The 22,818-nt window shown below is 36.4% G+C and overlaps 1 protein-coding gene across 1 annotated transcript in view; it reads left to right on the forward strand.

The window, feature by feature from the left end:
* The window catches only part of LOC122810195 (neural-cadherin-like), a 1,307,756-nt gene that overhangs the window by 1,268,423 nt on the left and 16,515 nt on the right, over window positions 1-22,818 (forward strand). The window contains exons 30-32 of the mRNA XM_044081677.1: window positions 4,803-4,983; window positions 15,594-15,838; window positions 18,995-19,146. Coding sequence (XP_043937612.1) covers window positions 4,803-4,983; window positions 15,594-15,838; window positions 18,995-19,146 — 578 coding nt within the window. The remainder of the gene's footprint in view (window positions 1-4,802; window positions 4,984-15,593; window positions 15,839-18,994; window positions 19,147-22,818) is intronic.

Consider the following 22,818-nt stretch of genomic DNA (forward strand, 5'->3'; position numbering starts at 1 on the left):
GTTTAATGTGCCCTTTCCTTTCTCCCAGCCAGTATGATGAACTTAGAGCTAAAAGAAACATTTTCACTTCATAACAGTAATTTATTTCATAGTTGTCATAACCTGTAAAGCCGGTGACATTTTTTGTCAATGAACACAACACATATTATAAATCTATTTATCACTAACTCTCACACTATATGTCTTCCACATGTAAGCACTGTGTAACAGAATTCAAAACAAAACAGCTGCGCTCATATTATATATAGTCAACTATCAACGTCACTTATACAATTCTGGTTTAGCAGACTGAGAAAATGCTTAAGCTATGGATGCATTTCATTGATAAAATAAAAAGAAATGTATTTGCAGGTGTATTTGCTGGGTATAGAAAATCAGCCTTCAGTACACATGACTAGGCAAGGTTACATGGGTAAAGACAAAATTTCTGAGGAAAACAGGAATGTGAAAATGATCCAAAAATGAGCCTGACCGAATATAATTTAGACTGTGAGAGGAATGAATGTTATGCCTTATAGTCAGTCTACTAACTGTCTGTGACCAAAGTTTAGGCCAAAAGACTAAACAGCAGAAGATACAGAAACTATCTACCTGCTACAATAAAATCTCAAAATTTGCAACCAATGCTAAGTTTTATTCTCATTACTGCCTCTCCCTAAGACAACTAGGATGGTTAGAACTCCCTAACCTACTAAAATACAATGAACTTCTCCTGACCCATCAACTGCTATACCAACCAAATTAATTACCTGCTCTCTCAGGTCTGCTCACCTTCCATAATACTGCACATCAACTAAGATCTTCTAGTACTGCCCTACTGTTACCAATTGCTTACATAGCTCAGGCCAATTCCTATGCAGTTGCTAAGGCCTGGAACTCTCTACCCCTGACATTAGATGTCTAAATAGTAAACATACTTTCAAATCCCTACTAAAAAATCTCCTTTTCAAAACTTGGATATGTTCCTGTATAGAACCAGACTAATTTCACATGTTCCTGACTTTCCACATCCCTAGATCACAGGTGTACTATGTAGTTTCACTTAGTGCATAGTACTGTGAACCAGGTGTTTAGGCCACCTTTATAGTTATGATTTCTAATTTATGACCCTATTTGTCTATGGAAACGTCTTTTTGAATTTATGTTCAAGCAATTCTATATTTGTTGTATAATATCTTGTTTAACTGTTTCTCAATATTCTAACCACTGTATGCTGCATCAATTGTAAAACTCTGATTTTTACTCCTTTTATATGTTCTATGCTCTTTGTACAAAATAGCTATGTTTATATAATTTTTTTTAATTTTTTTTTATAACTTTTTATTATGTAATTGGAGATTTTCTCCCTGGGCATCTGCTGAAAACGGTAAACAAATGGAAAAGAAAAATAAATAAATAACTCTCATTTTACTGTATATCTCACAGCCATCCTGTCATCCATTTTTTTTTGAATGATGAGATGCTGCTTGCTGTGATGAGACAGATACTGCTTATGGAGAGCTATCCCAATATACTGGCACGTACTGGAGTCTACAGACTGAGTAATCAGACATCCAGTAGTGAGCATGTGGTACAGTACAGAGTAATGTAAGAAACAGAGACTTTCACTGGACTACCATCACCCTAAGGAATGCTGTTATTTTCTAGTATAGAAAAGATAATGTCCGCAGTGATTCTCAGCATCTCCCTGCCTCACTGAAAGACTGAGCCTCACTGTACAAGAAGGATCTACTAAATGTCCTTAAATTGAAACTGTCTGGAATTATATTAGGCAGGTCAAACTCATTAAAATAACACAACTGTCTACAATTGTGTGTGAAATCACTTTAAATATTCTTTTTTGCAGTGGAGCAAGCCCCCTGAAACCCCATGTGGAGGACTTCACCCTCCAAATTTCACTTACTTGTATAGTAATTCCATGGGTGCACAACAAGGGTGAAAACAGAAGACACCTGGAAAGAGTGAAATGCAGTTTTTGCACTACTGGGATCTTGCAGTAGAGCCAGTAAGAGAAAAAATATCCAAAGAGTTGAAGTGTCAGTGAGCTTGCATAATCTAGTATCCCCCCTGTAGGTTTCAGTTCGATGATTCAGAGTCCCCATATGGGAGGGCTCTAGCTTTGAACAGGAGTGCTATAAGGTACCAAATGATTCCACAAAACGAATACTAAAACTAAAACATCAGTGGAAGTATCTTTCATATTTCCGATCTGTTTCTGAACATCGGTCATTAACACAGAAAGAAGAAACTTAGCCTTGCATTATCAGAAAAAAACAAAGCCAAGAAAATTAATAATTTTACTACTTTTGTAAGACTAATAATATGACCTGTACTCAAATTTTAATTTCTATTATTTTAGCATAAACTATCTTTTCAGTACAATATATAAATAGTGTTGTTTCTCACTTTAAGCAGACAATTTTTGCTATTACTTCAATCACAAATTATCTGGTAAAATTTTCCTCTAACCTCAATATTCTGTTTAATCAAACCTTCCTTAAATCATCTTTTACAGCTGTAATAGTTCCAAAGATACAACTATTTTAAATATTTTATACACCTGTATCTACTGTAAAGTATATAATTTATACACCTGTATTTACTGTAAAGTATATAATTTCCCATAGCTCTCAATTTCTGTATTGTTTTATAATGTTTTTATACTACTTGTCTTAACATCTAAAACTTTGCCACAGGTTTTCCATTAGGATTTGTCTCGTACTATATGTGAATTTAAATAAATCTTGATGTTTTTCAAGAAGTAGTCGGTCTCTGTCAGAAATCCAATAATATTTATTTTTGCACACACTGATATAAAAAGACTATTTTCATTTCTGTATTCTTGCATGTATCTAAATACTGTACTTTAGATCAAATTCATCAAATACATGCCAATGCTATGTGACCATTGGCTGCTGGGAACGGGTCTGACATCTTTGCAGTTATATAAGGGATAAAGCAAATTATCAGAGTGGGAACATTTTTTTAGGTGTGTGATGAGTTAATAGATTTTTAATACTACACTGCATAGCACTCTGTTAGAAGTATTTGGGGAACAAATTGCTGTAACTAAGGAACTGATTCTTTTGAACTGGGACACAAGATCTGGAACTGCCTAAACATTGTAAGGTTTATTAAGTTTAATGCTATTGTCTGACAAAAATAGCAATTAGCAGAAAATGGAAATCAAAATCTAAACAATCTTGTTAAAGAGATAAAAGAACTGGAAGCGAGATCTTTAGATAAGAGAAGGAGAAATTTACATATAAATAAATGGAATTTGTTGGAACAATGCGTGCAGAATACTGTTCTGGAGGAGGATTGAGGTTTAAGAGATGGCAGGAATTGTGCAATATATGCAGTAATGGAGTATATGGCAGTTGTTATAAAGAAAGCATAAATAAAAAAAACACATGCAATGTATAACATATAAAAAAGCTATTAGGCTTTATTTTGTTTTGGTTAATGTCTGTGTGCCTATGTCTTAAGTGATAATTTGATAAAGGTGTTTAAAAAGCAGGTTATCAGAAAATGGATGGATGGAATTTTTCATATGTACTCAAATACTATTATATACCCATATTCCTAGTTTATATTTATTTATTTATTTATTTTATTGTGTTAACTGGGTAAATGTCCAACTGGGCCAAAAAAGCCCATTTTTAGCAGAGACCCCGGGGAGAAAAAAAATCTCCAAACAGAAAATGCATATGTAGGAAACATTAGGAAATGATTGCAACAGAGCAAAATACAATAGTTATTAGATTAAATGCAAAAAGAGATTCAAATAATACATAAATTAACATTGTATGTATATATATATATATATATATATATAGATAGATAGATAGATATACATATATTTATATATCTTGAGATAAGAAACAATATAATAATTGCAAGTACAAGAAATGAGAATAAAAATAAGTGTATTGTACAAGGAAAGTAAAAAGAAGAGCAATTACTGAGAACATGAGCTATAAGGTGCAAGAATATGTCTTATGAAACATAGGGTAAGTAATAGTAAATACTAAGAATTAACCTGGGACGACACAAGAGCATAACCAGTGTTTAGTAAAGTGTTCTTTTAGTAGTAGTTTAAACTTATGAATATCTGGGTTTTTTAGCATGTGTTGGGGAAGAGAGTTCCAGGTTTTAGCTATTTTAAATGAATTGAGGGAGTCTCCCTAGAAGTTAATAGATTTGGTTACTTTAAGCATTAATTTGTCAGATGATCTAAGGGGTCTATTATTAGAGTTTTGTTGGACTAAATCAATAAGAGCAGGACAGTTGTTGGGTTTATAGATTATGTTATCAACAGTGGCAAGTTGATTGAAAGATAGTAGACTAGGCAGTTCAATCCATTTAAGGTGATGAAGGGCATGACAGTGGCGAGACTTATGGGGTAAATTAACAGCAAATTTAGCTATTTCATTATAGCAACTTTCAAGGTTGTTTAAGTCAGTTTTACGCAGTTAGTAAAGATTTGAGAGCAGTACAGGAGGGTGGAAAATAAGTGGGTTCCAGCAGTAGTAAGTCTGCCGTTATTGGCTAGAATTCTTGTAATCTTATTTTCCTTTCATTCTTGTAACAATGGCTCTGGCCTGTCTCACTTGTGAAAAGATTCTCTAGACCAGGCTCTCCACCTGGTTAGCATGTTAAATAGTAAAAGATAATATACATATATTGCTGACATCTTTTACTATACTCCAGCATTTGGCTACATTGCTGTTTACAACTAGCAATAAGTTGTTTTGCATAACTTTAGTTTTATAACCTGAGATTTTCTCATTTTCCTTCAGGTTGTATAAAAGACGTCAGGTTTAACCACCACCAACTACACTTGGATACTGACATGAAAGGGCTTATATCAATAGTGGCTTTACGTGGAGTAAGGGAAGGCTGTTTCAGTGAGGCCTGCAAAAGCAATCCCTGTCAAAAGCCATTTGTCTGCCATGATCTGTGGAGGATGCACGACTGCAGGTATTTAATGTCATATCATAACTATATTGTTGTGGGCCTATGAACAAAATGAAAACTTACCTGAAAAATAAATTCCATGTATGATAATAATGGTTCAGAATCTGGGGGGGGGGTCAGAATTTGTTACGGGACTAAGTGATATAACTATGTTGCAAAGACTTAAATAAAACTTGTTCTAGATCTGAAGAAGTCTTTATTTACAAAGTGAAGCACTCGTGGCTGTTTTATTCTCGATTATTACTATTTATTATTTTTAATCAAAATTTTTTTTACATATTTTACTAGTTATGGAAAATAAATATTATTCAGTCATTCTAGAATAAAGTCAAAGGTTGGTATAAAAGAAAACAGCTGCATGTATTACTTTACCATCTTGTAGTAGGATTTCTAGAGATTTTTTAACCATTTACTCCATCAGTTCTTTGTTTGATATTTACCACCTTTGAGACAGGTTACATTTTTGTTCATTCACAGTTCTAGCAAGTCCTAGTAAATACCTGAATAGTTTTTTCTGCACCATGCATGATTATAAACAGTTTTGATGTTTTCAAATCATAAATGCAAAAGTGTACGCCATAGCATCTCACTGTGTATTAATGAATCAGAGAAACAGATTGTCACATTTCTGTCTATAACTTTGACATCACGTTCTATTGGGGAAGATGCCAGCCCACTGATATAGAGATAGTGTGTCTGACTGTGTGGTTGGTCACCTACATTTGGGAATGAGTGTAAATTAACAGAAGAGTCATCCAAGGGGATAGGATGAGGTAGCCACTTGCCAGAGTGAGTATGTGAGTTCTACCACAGCTTGAGTGAGTTCTGCTGGTGCATATTAGAAAGCAGAAACAAGGGGGAATTACACAAAATTCTATACAATGCTGCACTTTTAGTGTCACAGCACACAGCTCTTCCTAGGTTAGGGACTGTGGCCATCCAGAACAGTACATGGCTCCTGATCCTGTCTGCCTTTCCCAGTGGGAGTCCTCAGTTCCAGGACATCATGCAGAGTAACCACAAATCATCTTTTTATGTGGACTGAGGGAGCTCACCTACTGAAGTATTTTACTTAGGATCACTAGAAAGGACCGTAAGAACTACTTTGGGAAAGTGGTAGGGAAACAGGATAGTTTGATGGCTGTCCTGGCTGGACTAGAGAATGGGGTGGGTGTACCATAGAAACATCAGAAACAATGCTCAAAAACTTACTACTAGGAGGAAGGAACAGAAGTAAAGCAGAGAAAAGAAATGGGGGGTTAAGGATACAAAGAGAGAAAAACTGATGTAAAGGAACCTAATCCCAGAATATTTTATCTTCTTTCTACTGTTTTGCAAAGAAGCATTATAGGCACATACACTGGTTACTATGTTACTTCAAATCATATGAGGTCTAAACAGAAACAATTATACATTTCATTGTGAATCCATTTAATCTGGCAATATATAAGCTTGACATATATGTGCTGTACTCCCTACCCAAGGAGAAAGAAAATGTATACATAGTTATAATACTAACACAATTAATTTCCACTCGATTTACTTGGCTGCAAGCTCCATGACCCCCCCTCCACATTTGAGATGCTCTTCCCCCATATCTTATATATATATATATATATATATATATATTCCCATTCTAATGCCATTACAACAGCATTATTAAATTGTATAGTAATAATTGTTGTTTCTCTATTAGACATCACAGTCTCAAGCCCTTACATATGACTGCAATATACAGTGAGCAAATATTTGCTAATGAAACCATAACTCAAGCAAATACAGCTCAGACAATTCAAGACTGAGTTAAGAGATGCCATACAAGTCACGGCAAATCATTTACATCCTACATAAACCACTTCAGCCACATATTCCTATTGTTTTTCTTCTTTGTTCCAAAAGAGTGTAGATGTTTACTCTATTTTATGTAACTGCCAAATTTCTGTCCCCTATAGTAAAACTAAAGTAAATGCAGAATTCCATTTCCTAATCATCTAAAGGGATATTATTTCCAACTAATTTTAGCTGACATCACAATAGATATGAAAAATGAGGCCTTGTGATGTAGCTGCTGTAGCTAGAAATAGATCTAATATGAGGGCAGATGTTCAAAACATAGCTTTGAGATCTGCTACCAGTTTAATATATAAGTTCCAAGTTTGGAGCACGTTCTTACAGCAAGGCACAGTCTGCATACAGGTGTGTGCTGTACTCTCTTAAGTTATTGAAATATACTCATCAGCACAGAAATAATTTAAGAATGCTGGAGATACAGGAGGTAGTGTATTAGCTAAAAGAGCTTCAGCTCAGTTTAATGACCATATATTTAACATATTGCATTTGTGAACAGGATGATTCCACAATATGTTGGACGGAGACAAATACCTCTAATTTACTAGCAAATATGCTGACGATATCTAAGCCATATAATTTTATTTTCAAAACAAATGACAATGATTCATGTTGCAGTGATCTTAACACATTACTCAAACTTTCTAGAAAAATATAAAGAAATTTGTAGTAATTCAAATTAGTATATTTTAGATGAAGTTATCTCTAAATACTTAATTGTTCATGTTCTGAAGTATCTTTGTTTTACAGTTAATTTCATTCACAGTTATATTCCTTATGTTAAATCTGCAAGTGATTTTGAAAAAAAAAAAGATTGCTTTATTTTTTAGTTGCATTGTTTACTTAATTTTTCTCTATAACCATGCCAACAAAATGATGTCGTGGTATGATATGTATCAGCAAGAAACTACGATCCCTCATAACATCGTCCAAGGCGAGCTTTGAAAGAAAACTTGCCAAGGACTCTAAAGATAACCACAAGGCATTCTTTAGATATGTCAAGAATCTAAGTGGCAATCCTCAGATCTGCTTGGAGTTAGTGCAGAATGGCACAAAATACACTTAACAAACCGATATTGCCAACATCCTGACAGACAGGTTCAGTGCAAACTTCACCCCCCCCAACCCCCAAAAGGGCCCATAACCATACCAGAAGAATGTAGAGTCCCTGAAATCACAGACACTCAGGTTAAAATAGCCCTCTCCAAAGCCAAAAACACAGCATCAATGGGACCGGACGGTGTCCCAGGCTGCGTCCTACATGAGCTCAAAGATGAACTAACCCCTCACCTAAACACACTGTTCAAACTCAGTCTCTCCACAGGCTACAAACCCATAGAGTGGTGCACAGCAACGGTTATTCCACTCCACAAAGGTGGAGCCACAACAGACGCCAGGAACTATCGCCCTATAAGCCTGACTAGCTTGGTCTTTAAGGCTATGGAGCACATCATCATGGAACTCATTAACAGAGACATTGGGAACCTCCAAACACTGGACCCTACCCACTTCGGCTTTGTTAAGGGCAGATCATGCCTCCTAAACTTGGTGGACTTCTTTGAGACAGTTACCAAGGCTATAGACGAGGGAAAGGTGATACACACAGCCTACCTAGACCTCACAAAGGCCTTCGACACCATTCCCCATTCTGGTATTATAGACAAGCTCACCAGCCTGAACATAAACCCCTATGTCACAAGATGGGTTGCCAATTGGCTCACAGGCAGAACCCACATGGTGGGAGTTGCAGGAGCTAGGTCTGACTCTAAACTGGTTACAAGTGGCATTCCCCAGGGCTCAGTCCTAGGATGCCCTCCTGTTCGGCATATACTTCTCAGAAGTACAGACAAGCACAGGGGGACTATGGCTGACCAAGTTCGCAGATGACTGCAAACTGGGGGTATAATTGACTCACCGGCTGACGGAGACATCCTCCAAAAGGGTCTCACTGAGATGGACACCTGGTGTCAAAATCATGGCCTCAAGCTAAATGCCAAAAAGTGCATAGTTATTCCCTTTGGAAATAACAAAGTACCCACACTCTACCACATAGGTGGTAGTCCCCTAAATGCAGAAAATGTAATAAGGGATCTGGGGACCCAAGTAGATAGTAATCTCTCCTTTGATAATCACATTACCAAAGTGGTTAGAAAATCCTTCTATGTGGCCCACCTAATCACAAAAGGGATTGCATCAAGATCAAAAGAGGTCATTGTGCCCCTCTACTCATCACTCATCAGACCCATCATAGAGTACAACACCCCATTTGGGATGTACCTCACAAGACACCTACAACAGCTAGAAAGACCACAGAAGTACCTCACCAAGAGGATCAATGGCCTCAAACAGATGGCCTATGCAGCTCGACTGAAGAAACTCCAGGTTTACTCGGTTGCATACCGCCTGCTCAGAGGTGATCTCTGTCTGACATGCAAGGCCATGTCCAACCCAGAATTGATGGACATGCTCCACCTAAAGAAAACCTTATCCCCTCAAGCCACACGCTCTAAGGGATCTAAACCTTGCCACAACAATAAATAAGACATGCTGGAGAGATAGATTCCTGTCCCAGAGACTTCCCATGCTTTGGAATAAGATTCCAATCTACATTAGGCAGAGCTCCTCGCTAGCACTCTTCAAGAGAAACCTTGACGAGTGGATGGGAAACAGAAAGTTTACCCCGGGGAATCACTTCAGTGGCTCTGCTGGACAGAGGCACAGGGAACTAATCTAAGGGGGCGGTGAAAGCCAACACATTCTGGCTAGGCTTATAAATGCCTTCGGGCAGATAGCCTAGTCCCTACCTACGAACCTATGTACATATGATGATTTACATACAGTTGCAAAGCATTCTGGGTAAACAAAAATAACACTTCTTTAGAAGAGTAACTTTTTACTTACATTGTGGTTTCATTACTATACTATCATGTGTTAATTTTCAGTGTAAGGTATTTCACCAGGAAGACCTATTTGATAACTTGTTTTAGTAGGAAGTAAGAAACTTTGACTAATGCAGTTAAAAATGCAGAAGCTTACACATGACTTTAAGATATAAGAGACTGTGAGCTCAGTCTTTCATGATATCATTGTAGGGAGTTTTAGTTCTAATAAAAATTTCAGTGGACCGTCCTTATCAACAAATATGAAATTCTAAAACAACCCATTTTTTTGCATCAAAAACTGAATAATTTGGTATTGTATATGGTAAGGAGGTTATATCCATCTTTAAGGGTTTGTTACTTACACTTGCTTCAGAACATGGCCAATACACTTTAAAGAAATATAAAAGAGAGGGCGTTAACTAATTATCTAAGAGGTAATTATTTCATAATTTCTTCAGAAGTGTCTTGATGAAATAATTACCTAATCCATCCGTGTTTACAAGTTGCCCTGACCACCACCATCCACAGAGTTTCCTGGGCAAAGGGCAGATGAAAGTAGATTATCAGTCAATTCTTCTATATCACACATACACAAACATGCACAATTGCACAGGCACACACATGTGCATGCCCATGCACACACACACACACACACACACACACACACACGTGTGCATATGCCCGCTAACACACATACACATATACACACACCTATGAATAATTTAGAATAGCTTCCCATTAAAATTAATGATAAACAGAATATGGAATTGAGATATCATGCTATTCATTGGAATGGCTTCTGTATTTTATCCTCTCACAGAGTAAGTGGATATGTCAGTCCAATCAATATCTTTCTTCTAGCTCAGTGATGGTGAACCTATGACACGCGTGTCAAAGGTGATGCGCCACAATGTTTTGGGTGACACTCCAGTGTTCACTACAGTGGCATAGCTAGTGGGAGCGAAAGGGCTGGGTGGCACTCAGTAAGCTGTTTTTTTTTCTTCTGAGAAGCTGTTGTGTTTTTTTTTTTTTTCTTTTTGTGGCATGGCAGTTAGTCAGGAGGTGCCATGGTGGCTTTCCATTTGGCTAAGTTGCACACCTTGATGCACACATGCATGCAGCAGCAGCAGGTCAACAGAAAGCCCTTTAATGGTTGTGCAATCACACACCTAGATCCAGAACAGTGTAGGAAACTAGCAGCAGGAACCTTGGGCCGAGAAGACAAATATAAAGGAGAGGTACTTAAGTAATTGATTTATTTTAATAAACATGAGTGCATAGAAGATGCACATTTTACTAAAGGGATCGTTTGAGTGAATGTTTCATTTTGGTGCTTGTATACATACTAGGAATGTTACTGAAGAGGTCACTTGGGCAAATGATTCATTTTGGTGCTTGTGCATAACTCAACATTTTACTGAAAGGGTCACTTGGGTGAATGTTTCATTTTGTGCTTGTACACATACTAGAAAGGTTAATGAAGGGGTCACTTGGGCAAATGATTCATTTTGGTGCTTGTGCATAACTCAACATTTTACTGAAAGGGTCACTTGGGTGAATGTTTCATTTTGTGCTTGTACAATGTTAGGAATGTTACTGAAGAGGTCACTTGGGCAAATGATTCATTTTGGTGCTTGTGCATAACTCAACATTTTACTGAAAGGGTCACTTGGGTGAATGTTTCATTTTGTGCTTGTACACATACTAGAAAGGTTAATGAAGGGGTCACTCGGGCAAATGATTCATTTTGGTGCTTGTGCATAACTCAACATTTTACTGAAAGGGTCACTTGGGTGAATGTTTCATTTTGTGCTTGTACACATACTAGGAATGTTAATGAAGGGGTCACTGGGCAGACGTCTAATTTTAGTGCTTGTGCTTACTGTACCTGGACATTTTACTGAAGGGGTCTCTTTGGAAATGTTTCATTTTGGTTCTTGTGTGAACCTGGACATACTAATGAAGATACTGCTTGGGGAAATAATTAATATTTGTATCAGGGAAGTGCTTGTGCATACATGGTCAGACTGCTGAAGTGATTACTAGGCAAAATAATTTATTGTGTCATTTTAGTGCTAGTGCATACATAATAGAAACTAATGAAGGATTTACTGGGGAAAATAATTCATTAGTGTGTCAGGGAAATGCTTTTGCATAATTGGACAAACAAGTTTGTGGATTGCAACTCCATTATCAAAGGTGAGGCAACTCTTTTAACAATGGATGTGAGTACCGTCCTTTTCACTTTTTGTATGACTATGATGTGTATTATGCTTTATTTTGTGAGGGAGGGTGACAAACCAGTCAGCCCCAGGGACACAAACTCTAGCTATGCCACTGGTTCACCAATACCAGAATTACCAAAGAGACTGGACAGACATACAAGAAATATGTGGCCCTGCATCTATCTATTAAAACTCAGCAACAAAAAAAGTCATTAATTGATGTTAATGAAATAAAATGCAATGTGTTCCATATTTTTTTTTTCATGATTTGATGAGTTCCAGTTTGGTGATTCATAGAATTTACATAAGGGAGGCCTTTGGCTTTGAACAGTACTGTAAGGTACCACATGATGTCATAGCCCTAATGCTGAAACATTACATCAGTGATCTCTGGTGATCTCTAGTAATATGACTGGGGACATCAGTTGGAACAGATGCTTTTCTTGAAAATATGTATTAGGAGAAATACTGGGAGGACTCCAAATTTATCACTAGTAGTAATACTGCACATTGCCCACAGCAGTGATACATTCATTTTTATAAATTATTTTTAGATGGCTGGGTTGGGATGGGGATGTCAGTGAGATGAAATGGTTTACTTTGGCCATTACCTCTTTCACTTTCTCCACAAATAGGCATCAGAGGTGATGAAAAAAGTGTCTGTCTTTTGAGGGGCACTTTGTTTGTGAAATGAGTGGGATTTTCCCTATCACAGTAGAATGGCTAATATGGATTGCTGGGGGCAGTGTAATATATGCCTAAAAGTAAAAAGTTAAAAAATATTACTGTGTTAATTATTTCCTTCAGTTATATCTCAGTTATACACAACGAATTGTTCATAGGCAACGTTTTTTGGAAAAGAGATAAGCTGTATAGTAAAGTAAGAATCAATTACATATTGAATATTAAGTGATCATTAATATATCTCATCAGAGCACAATGTATGCCTCTAAGGAGTTCAGGTTGTCAAGGAACTTAGTGGCTATTATTTCTTTCAGTTTCATCACACTCTGACTTCAGGGGTATACACAGAAAGGGGCTCTCTAGGGCTAGAGTTAGGGTGCAAAGGACAAATTCATTACCACTGCTGCATGATCATTGTTGTGGTTTAGAATAGGTAAAGCTCTCAGATCTTGCAACCTGTTTTACAAAGAAGGCATATCTGCAACTATGGTGATCTATTAAGACCAGAGACATTGATAGCTGTGTGCCAAGCAACCAAGCAGCTGCAAAAGCAGTGGTAGCAGAGGTCATGTATAGGTGTTTGCAGTATACAGATCCATGTCAGCTATTTCTGTACTGCAAATGATGGTGTGCCAGCATACATATTCCATAAAATACACACAAAAATGTGGTGCAATGCAAGAAAGACAGTAATATAAACTGTAAATGATATGGATGTAAGAGTTTCTGATACAAAACAGAAATGCCTGGCAACACAGAATCAATGCCGATGCAGAATATAATAGGGTTCAATCTCCCATTCCCACAAAGTTGCCCCACATTCAAAATGCATCAAAGGCAGTACTGTATTTCCAAGGAAATTAGGTAAGCTTCACTGTACACAGCACTTCCCTCAAACTAGGGTATATAATACTAGTCTGCTTTTCAATGTAAAACCCAATGTCTACCTGATTGTCTTGCAGACTGCTTTCTATACAGACACACACAGACAATCCTGACATGCTGTATCTCTCACATTGCACACAATGGTTCTCAGTGTGCTAGCTGTCTTTTCAAGCCATAAATGACACTGCTTTTGAAGCAGTGGACCAGTCATGCCTACTCACTACCATCTACATGGTTATAGTAACTTCTTGAGTACACCTAAAGTCTTTGTGCAGATTTAGTCTGATGAGCAGAACCCCCATGTCACTGTATAAACCAACTGACACAGCCTTACTTGAAAGAGGAAGATCAAGGACTTTCTAGTAGTATGGTATCACTCAGTCATTTTCCCCTTCCTTTGACTCTTGCAATCTCATTCTAAGTCTATGGAGTATAAAGAATGCATATATATTAAACAAATGTCTTCTTTTCCTTAGCACTATTTTCCAGTTTATCATTAAGACATTATAGGATCCTGAAGGAATTTTCAGCAGCATTGCTCCTATGAAATGTTCTTTTGTATACTAATCCTTTATAATATTGTTTCTTTGTGGTTCCACTGTTCACTTTCAGATACACACATTCTTACATTTTTACGATACCAGTAGTAACAACATTTTATCAAAACAATTAAAAACACTGCTATTCTCCACTTTGGTTGGTTCATTGTTCAAAGATGCAGTGCATTTTTTCTCTAATCCCTCTTGGAACTCATGTTTGCAGTTTCTTTCTCATTAATAACTCTCCCAATGAACGACAGCATGCTAAGGAGACCACTCCGTATGTCAGAAGAAGCAAGTAGGGAATCTGTATATTGATCATATTTCAGATGCTTGTGCCCCTTTTACAGACCATTTCTTGCTATTCTGTCCCCTATTTATAAAGATGCTGTACTTCAAAAATGATTTCAGGTATTCTACTAAAATATTCAGGGAATGACATGGCGATATTCAACTGCAAAATATCCTTGGATTCTGTTTCTAAAGCTAAAGAAAATGACACAGGTACACCTTGAATTTTAGGAGAATACTTTACGTTTTTTTATTGTTTGTATTAGGGGTTTTTGCCATTTTTTTGGTCACAACATGTAAAGTTGAACTGTACCCAAAACTGGCTTTGACCAGAGGTTGCTTGATGTTTCATAGTAGAACCATTTGGCAGTTAACGAAGAAGACTAAAGCTCCAACCTTTGAATGAGCCCTGTGCCCAGGTTACAGGTCTGATTCCTTCCAGGTCATCAGTGAAAAGGGACAATTGTGTCCATCTTATCCAGTCAACAACTAGATTAGATAAAAAAGTGCTAATGTCTCCATATCACTCAAAGTTCAGAATGATCAGTGTTGAATGATGAAATGTTATGGATATGGCAAAAATACAGCTCCCACAGCAGCAGTGGCAGCATTTTGTTGCTTATATTGTTGCATAATTATGTCCAAACCATATTTCCTAGTCTTTCCAAATTTGACTTGGTTTGACAAAATACAATGTTCAGAGCTTTTCAAATTTGACTAGTCTTTGCCAGAGGCAAAGTACTGATTGTGTTAAGCCAACATAATTAACATAAATTTGGTACATGTAAAGCCATTTTTTTTCAAACATGTTATAACTCAGGAGCAAAAGTTTGGAAAATCAGATACTTTTTGTTGAAAGATAAATAGAATAATTTGTAAATGAGCCTACACCTTTGTGTTAGTTTACTGACACAATGGCTGTAATGTCTGACATCACTGCTTCAAATCATGATTATATGACTTCATTACAAAGATGACACTATTCATTGAGAGAAATATGATTCATTGCTGGTGTTCCTGTAGATAGATACTGACCATATTAGTAGTTTGTTATTAACTAACATGCAAAATATAACATTGTTTCACTGGTTGCAGGGCATAGTTAAGGAGTATAACATAGTATCGTATATCTAATGAAGAAATTATTAGAATTTATCCCTATTATGTTATTAGAAATGTATACATGATGGTGATTTTGTAGATGTTACAATAAATATATTCATAATCATTAAAACATATTGCCACTTATGTTTTTGCAGGTGCCCTCCTGGTCATATGGTTGTACAAAACTCCTCAGGAAAGTACTGCATTTATACTTTGTGTGCAAATAGACCTTGTCATCCTGGCACCTGTGTTGCACAGTCACCTTCAAAGTTCAGCTGCGACTGCCCTGAGGGATATTCTGGCCGGCACTGTGAGATCACTTTGGCAGTCTACCATGATGAAGTAGGCCTCAGCTTCAGCTCCATGTTTGCAATCTGCATTTGCTTCTTAGCACTTCTAGGTAGCTATGGCAACTACATTCTGTACTACCTATGGTGACATCCACCCAGTTTATCCTGGACTCATCATCTTGCTACTGGAAACTGCCTTTACTCCTTTCCTCTCTGCTGTATCAAACCTGTTTATCCTAATTTTTCAGTCTGACTGTCACAGTTTAAACAACAAAGCTGCTACAATTATTCACAAAACAAGATCTTCAGAGACGGAATGAGTGCAGAAGTGATTTACAGGATCATTGTCAGTTGTATCAAAACCCTTTAAAATTATGAAGGAACTATCATTTTTATTGTGAGACAGCCAAATCTAAGAAACTGTGCAATAAATGAAAATTCAATAAAGCACATTAAAAAAAACACATTTAATTGTTTGCATTAAAACTGTAAGATTCATATGACAGTATAGGATTATAATAAGATGACATAAAACTAATCATCTTTCACATACTTTATTACTTGTCTTTCAGCAAAGCAGATAACATTTCAGTGAATCAGATGTTTTCCATAAAATGAGGTGAAGCAGAATTTTGCTAAAATAAAGATACTGCATCTTATCTGGGCTTCCCTGGGTAGATAAATTAATATAAAACAAGTCTATACTTTAGATATCAAAAGAAAGTCTATTTAACAAGGATAAATGTAGACATTTAGAAATCAGACCCTATTACTGAGATGTATCACATTTGAACTGACAATCATTAAACACCAAAATTACAATTTCAAGTGGGTGGGTATGTATGCATGTGTTTTGCACGTGTGTGTTATAAATATATAAATGCACATGCACACGCATGCACACACACACACACACACACACACACACACACACACACACACACACACACACACACAAAATGTGACACATGGGCATACATAACATTATGTCAGCTGATCTGTTTTCCAGTCTTAGGCCATTTTGTCTGCATGGTATTCTTTTATAGTTTATATTCATGGTAAATATAACAAAATTACTTTTTAAAATAATTTAAACAGTACATATTTTGTGCCATCAAAATCATAGGGAGTTGCCTGTGTGCACTGCAACTTGGGAAAGAAATCCTCTTGCCAGAAAGGTTGTCTGGGGGATAGGATGAAAGCAGCTGATATGCATCTCTTCTATCTTGGGGAAGGGTAAGAGGGAAAGCCTAATATTAGGCAGCTCCTGTTGAAGACCAGGAGCTTTGTGGGAAATCTCAGGTTAACACATGGGGGTGATGATAATTTCCTGATATCATTCTACTAGCCACCTCCATAGCCAGAGTATTTGACCAGCCACTGCAAGAATGACAGATCCATGTTCATCACTCCCCATTGGATGTCTTGCCTCCCGGGCCTAACAGTGCCATCAGAACCATTGAAGTCAACTTCCTAAGGAGTCAGGAAGCTCACCCACTGAAAGCACACAACTGGGATATCAGTCAAGAAGTAATTGGGAGTTTCAAGGTCTGGTGAATGGGTATGCTATGGAGAACAGTCTAATGCTGTGTGGGGCCAGGTGGGGGTTTACAAATAATAACAAAATAAGGAGTTAACATATGCCTTTTTAAAGTGGTCTTTTCCAGATAGCTTTGACTAATATTTAAATGAAAAAAAAGTACTGTGAAGATTCATTGTTAGTACAAATATTAATGTGTAATGCACAAAGAAAAGCCTTTTTATTTGTAAATAAAAGTCAGTATTTTCAGATATTTAATTGGGAACTATGTACAAAAAATGTAATATCTTTTTCTACAATATATTATGTAAAATATGTAAATGCATATATATAGTATATTTTATTAATACATTAAAGGCAAATTAATCTCTTCCTAAAATTAATTGAAAAATGTTCCCATTATTTCAGTGTCATACATTTTTCAGCTGTGGCCAGACTTGTCTGAATGTACCTGTGTTATTTTCCTAATAAAACTTTCACCATCTTCTTTTCCTCTGCCTCATTTCTTTTTCTAACATTTGCTTTTCTTACTATTATCTGAAATATCCTTGTCAATAATCATACATGTTGTGTTTTAAGGCTATTACACAGACTAAACACACTTCTTTTCCTGATACCATAGCAAACTTTCCAACATGTTTCTAATGTTTGCTTTGTGGAGCATAAAGTGAATTTAATTATTTTTGAAACAGTATCAAGCTGTTTATAAAACTTTTCATTTAAAAACAGGTAACATGATTCTTCTCGAAACAGTGTACACAGATATGTACAGGTGTTAAAAATTCTTAAGAAACCAAATCATCTTAAGAAAAATACTTTAACATTTTTCTTATAAACAATATAAATCATCCAAATAGACTTTCACACCAGCACCACCACGTAAACCAACAAAATAAAAACACACTCTGTGTTCGTCATAGTTCCCAACAGATCGCTCTGTATATAAGATATGATCGGATATTCATCTGATGAAGTTTCAGATTATTGAGATGAAAGTGCTTATTGGATGTATTTATATTTTTATGACTTTTTTGCTCGTTAAAGTGTGTTTTTAATCTTAACTTGTAAATGGGCCTTTGATAATACATGCATTTTGTGGATTTAATTGAATGGATATAGGGAATAAACTGTTAGCAAATGTGAGGAACACAGACTGTTTTTATTTTGTTAGATTGTGTATTATATAATGGAATAAGACACAAATATAATCAGGAAGCAATAGCAAACTAAGGTTTTTTGTTTTGACACACTTCCCTTTGTATTAGTTTTTTTTTAGCAGCAATCTCTGCCAAATAAAGCTTCTTTTCTGCTAATAATGACAAAAGCAGAGGAACAGTCCTTTTTAATTACTGTTTATTTTCCTTTGAGAAAAGTGATGACTGCTTGTATACATTTCAGCAAAAACTAAACAGTACACTACAGAGTGAGGATGATTTTTCAAACAATTTATGCAGTACCAGCCCATTTATGTAACTGATTATTACAGAGCTGACTGCACAGTTTACATAAAATTATTAGTTTCAGTAAATAATATCAATGCACCAGTTATACTCACATTTTTCAAACAGAAGTCTCAAGTTTAAATCATTCTTGACATGTATATGCCAGATGTGGAATGCACTAAAAGCTGTGTTTTGTGCATCATTTGCACTGTTGTTTTTGTCCTACATTGTTAATAATATTTTCTCATCACTTATCCGTCTCCTCATTCCTATTCTACATGTAGTATTGATCAGTGGACTTATCATCTGGACTTGCTGGAAGAATTATGAGCACATAAAAGGCAGTTATGAAGTGAATACATATTACAGTGACTGGGAAGACCTCAGAGAGAATGTACTCAACTATGATGAAGAAGGTGGTGGTGAAGCAGACCAGGTAAGAACAATTCCTTACTGCCTTAGATTAGCAACAATTAGTGATTTGTCCAGAACATAGTTTTACATGTGTACTTTCTGTAAAAGGTATTGCCTTCAGATGTAAAATAAATAAATTAAATAATTCAGAACTTTCACATTTTTAACAAATATGGAAAAGGTTAAAGATATGTAGAACAGTGCCCTGCTACCTTTGGTAGTCTAGGCTATTATTCTAGTGTCAGTACTTTAAATTATTACATGTAGAAGTAAACAATTTTAAAATCTGCTCAGTGAGTCTTTGGAAAGTAAAACATCAGTGACACTGTCGAATCATTTAACCGCATTTAAAGTGATAGAAAATAATTTTAAGACGGGAGATTTGGGAGAATTGTTTTGTTTTAAGTCAACATAGTTAAGTTCCATATTATTTATTGCAGTCAGTGCAATGTTCTGTCCTGAAAGGTGGCTTTATCATAGGACCCCGACCTAGGGAATGATGGTACTATGAGTCTACAAATTTTCCCCAAAATGTGAGGTAGTGATCAATGCAGGAAATCACATCTTGGTAGGCAACCATCTTCTAACTGTGGTATCAGTCAGACTTTGTTCTGGCATACAGAAGACTGAAAATTTAGAATCAGAATGTTATGAAATGTGTAAAATTATATTTTAAAAATAATTTCACAATGACAGTGGTGATTTTATGATGTTCTATAGATGAAACACTATTTCGATTTAAAATGTAATATTGGATGTTTTCAACAAGTGAAATATGATTTTGCAAATGCCACAGTTCTGATGAATATGGAGCTGGATTTTTGTCTTATTTTTCTATTTCATCGATTATTGTATATGTAATGCATAGCTCTGTTCCAAAATGTGACATTTGCCATCACTATATAAACTCACCTTTCAGGACAGAACTTTGCATTGACTACAACAAATACTGTATGAGCTAGGGTCCAAAACATGGACAGCTGAAAATGTGAAACCAAAATGTTGAATGCTGTCAGACTTACGTTTACTGAAGTGCATCTAAACCTGGAACCGATATCTGTAAATAGCTTTACACAGAATTCTCAGAAAAGAACTTTTAGCACCCCATTTCTTGCACCCTAATACTATCAAAGATGAGTTTTTGATCTGCGTGCAAAATCATTTTTCGGTACAAAACTGTGCAGTGACACTACTGTAGTGTATGAAGTTTGATTTAATCACTGGTGTGCAGACATTTGGGCCCAGAATTACTAATAACATATATTTCATGCAATTTCAATGAATAATGAGTAAGTAGGAATCCTGGCAGAAACGTGTTACTGTATTTGCTCAGTTTGCTTTCAGTACCCAAAGAGTAGAGGCACTTCTCCTACCTGGCTAAGAGGAATAATCCACATCTTCCAGGTAACTTTGGGGGTGGGGGATATGAGGAAGCTGAGCTCCCTTATCACTGTCATAGGAAAGTGCAGTTTCTTAAAATGTGACAATTAAATAATATAGATAAGTTTGGGAGGGTGGGACCTTCCCCCTCCCACATGGATACATTCATTTTTTTGTTTTTCATATGGACAAGATTGGGACAGGTTGTTTTCTTCCAGTTGTAACTAATCCAGATGTAACTCTTTGAGTAATAGTGCAAGCCAGGTTAGATCTAACAGGTCAGTCACTACCACTTTAACTAAGAATTCTTCCAAGAGATGTTTTGCATAACAACTTCAAATATAGCTTTACAAGAGTTAGAGCAAATTTTAGGAATGTACACTTTCATAAGTATGCCTGAATGTAAGTTTCAACAACAATTAAATCATTAAATTTCAAATTCAGTTTCTTATTGTGTGTTCAATTGAAGTTAATAGACAATGATGGCTTTATGACTATGTCTTACTTATTTACCTCCAATAAAAACAGGAATAACTATACAAGCAACTATTTTAACAGTCACATCTGACAACGCACTATAATAATACTGTCAATGCACTAAGGTCTAAATATTTTGTTACACCACCTTTGCGGACAGGTGGAGTTAGCAGACACCTTCCCTGCTCCATGTTAGTTCCCCCTTCTGTTTTTTGCCAAACTATCCAAAGTGAAATCCATCATAAGGTTAGCTGTCCCTAAATGACAAATTGCATTAGTGCATACCAGCTTAAGTCCCAAGTCCTTGGTTGCCACTTATAATAAAATGGTAACTAGACATTTGGATCATGTTTGGAGTATGTTTGCTCAAGGCCAGTGGTATATGGCAAACTATGGCTAGGCTCTAAACTTAAATGTATGCTGTTGTGGTGGTATTTAAAACACAGATGAAGAAGAACCTGCTTACCAGAAGTAAACTTAATTTGGATGCCCATTAAATGACAAACCATACTGCCATCTCACAAAAGAAGAATGCCTTCTATAAGCACATAATTCTTGTCACTTCTAATCATGCAGTGATGCTCTTTGAGGTTGCAAACAAGCTGAGCTTTCCAGCCTGCCTTACTGTCTATAGGATTTATTCCTTTCCTCAATGTGAAGAAGCTGCCCACTTTTTTTGCAGATAAGGTTGTCACGATCGACATGGATTCCCAAAATGCACCTACAGATCATTTAATGTTGCTGGGCAGAATTTTCTTGTATCAGCTAAGACATCAGGGAATTGGTTTCATCTACACACTTGATCTTAGCAGAAAGCTGAAAACCATATGACCAACCCAATGTGATCTGGAGCATGGGCCTTCTTGGCTGATTAAATCCTGACTTGAATTTATGGCACCAGTTATATACTTGACTGCTTCATCCTATCGGACAGAGGGGGCTTTTCCTTCTACTATTAAAGAAGCTTTCACTACCCATTCTAATTGTCCCTGGGCCCAACCAATACGAAAAACTATAACCCAGCATCCAATATTTCATTTGGATGGCACAGTGTTGCAGCAGTTTGCATTGTCACCTTACAGCAAGAGGTTTTCTGGTTTAATTCTCGGCTGGGGTGTCTTCTGTGCAGAGTCTGCATGTCCTCCCTGCCTTTATATGGGTTTCCTCCTGGTGCTCCGGTTTCCTCCCACATTACAAAGACGAGCATCTGGAGTGTTTCTGTCCGGGCCTCCACTGAAAATTGTCTCATTCCAAGTCAGACTTTCCCGGTAAACAAATGTTAAATAAATAAATAATTTATTTATAGGTAAGATTACTGAGAAAGTGGTTTACTTATAAATGTAATCATATTTCTTATTTAACTCCTCATGGCTTATAAATGTAATCATATTTCTTATTTAACTCCTCATGGCTTATAAATGTAATCATATTTCTTATTTAACTCCTCATGGCTTAACTGACTCTTATTAGTCTAGTTTTAGATCAGTGAACTGTACTGAGCAGCCCTCATTAGAGAAGTCAGTGACCTTTTCATAGCTGGACACAAATATCATACTCCATCTTGGTCTACCTTCTCTCTGTGGTATTGGAAACTGTGGACCATGGAATCTTGTATAAGCATCTTCCAACTATCTGTAGCTTAACTTTCATGGTACTCAAATGGTTTGGCTCTTAACTTTAGCAAAGGGCTTCTAATGTCAACTTTGGCAGTGGCTGCCCAATAACTTGCTTTTGTACATAATGGTTCACTTCTGACACCATTGCTATTTATGTACATGTTCCAGCAGTGGGGGGGGGGGGGTCATGAGTTGAAGGTACATCAACTATCAGTGATATG

Source organism: Protopterus annectens, chromosome 8.part1, assembly GCF_019279795.1.
Source record: "Protopterus annectens isolate FY-2018-M chromosome 8.part1, PAN1.0, whole genome shotgun sequence".
Classification (NCBI taxonomy): Eukaryota; Metazoa; Chordata; order Ceratodontiformes; family Protopteridae; genus Protopterus; species Protopterus annectens.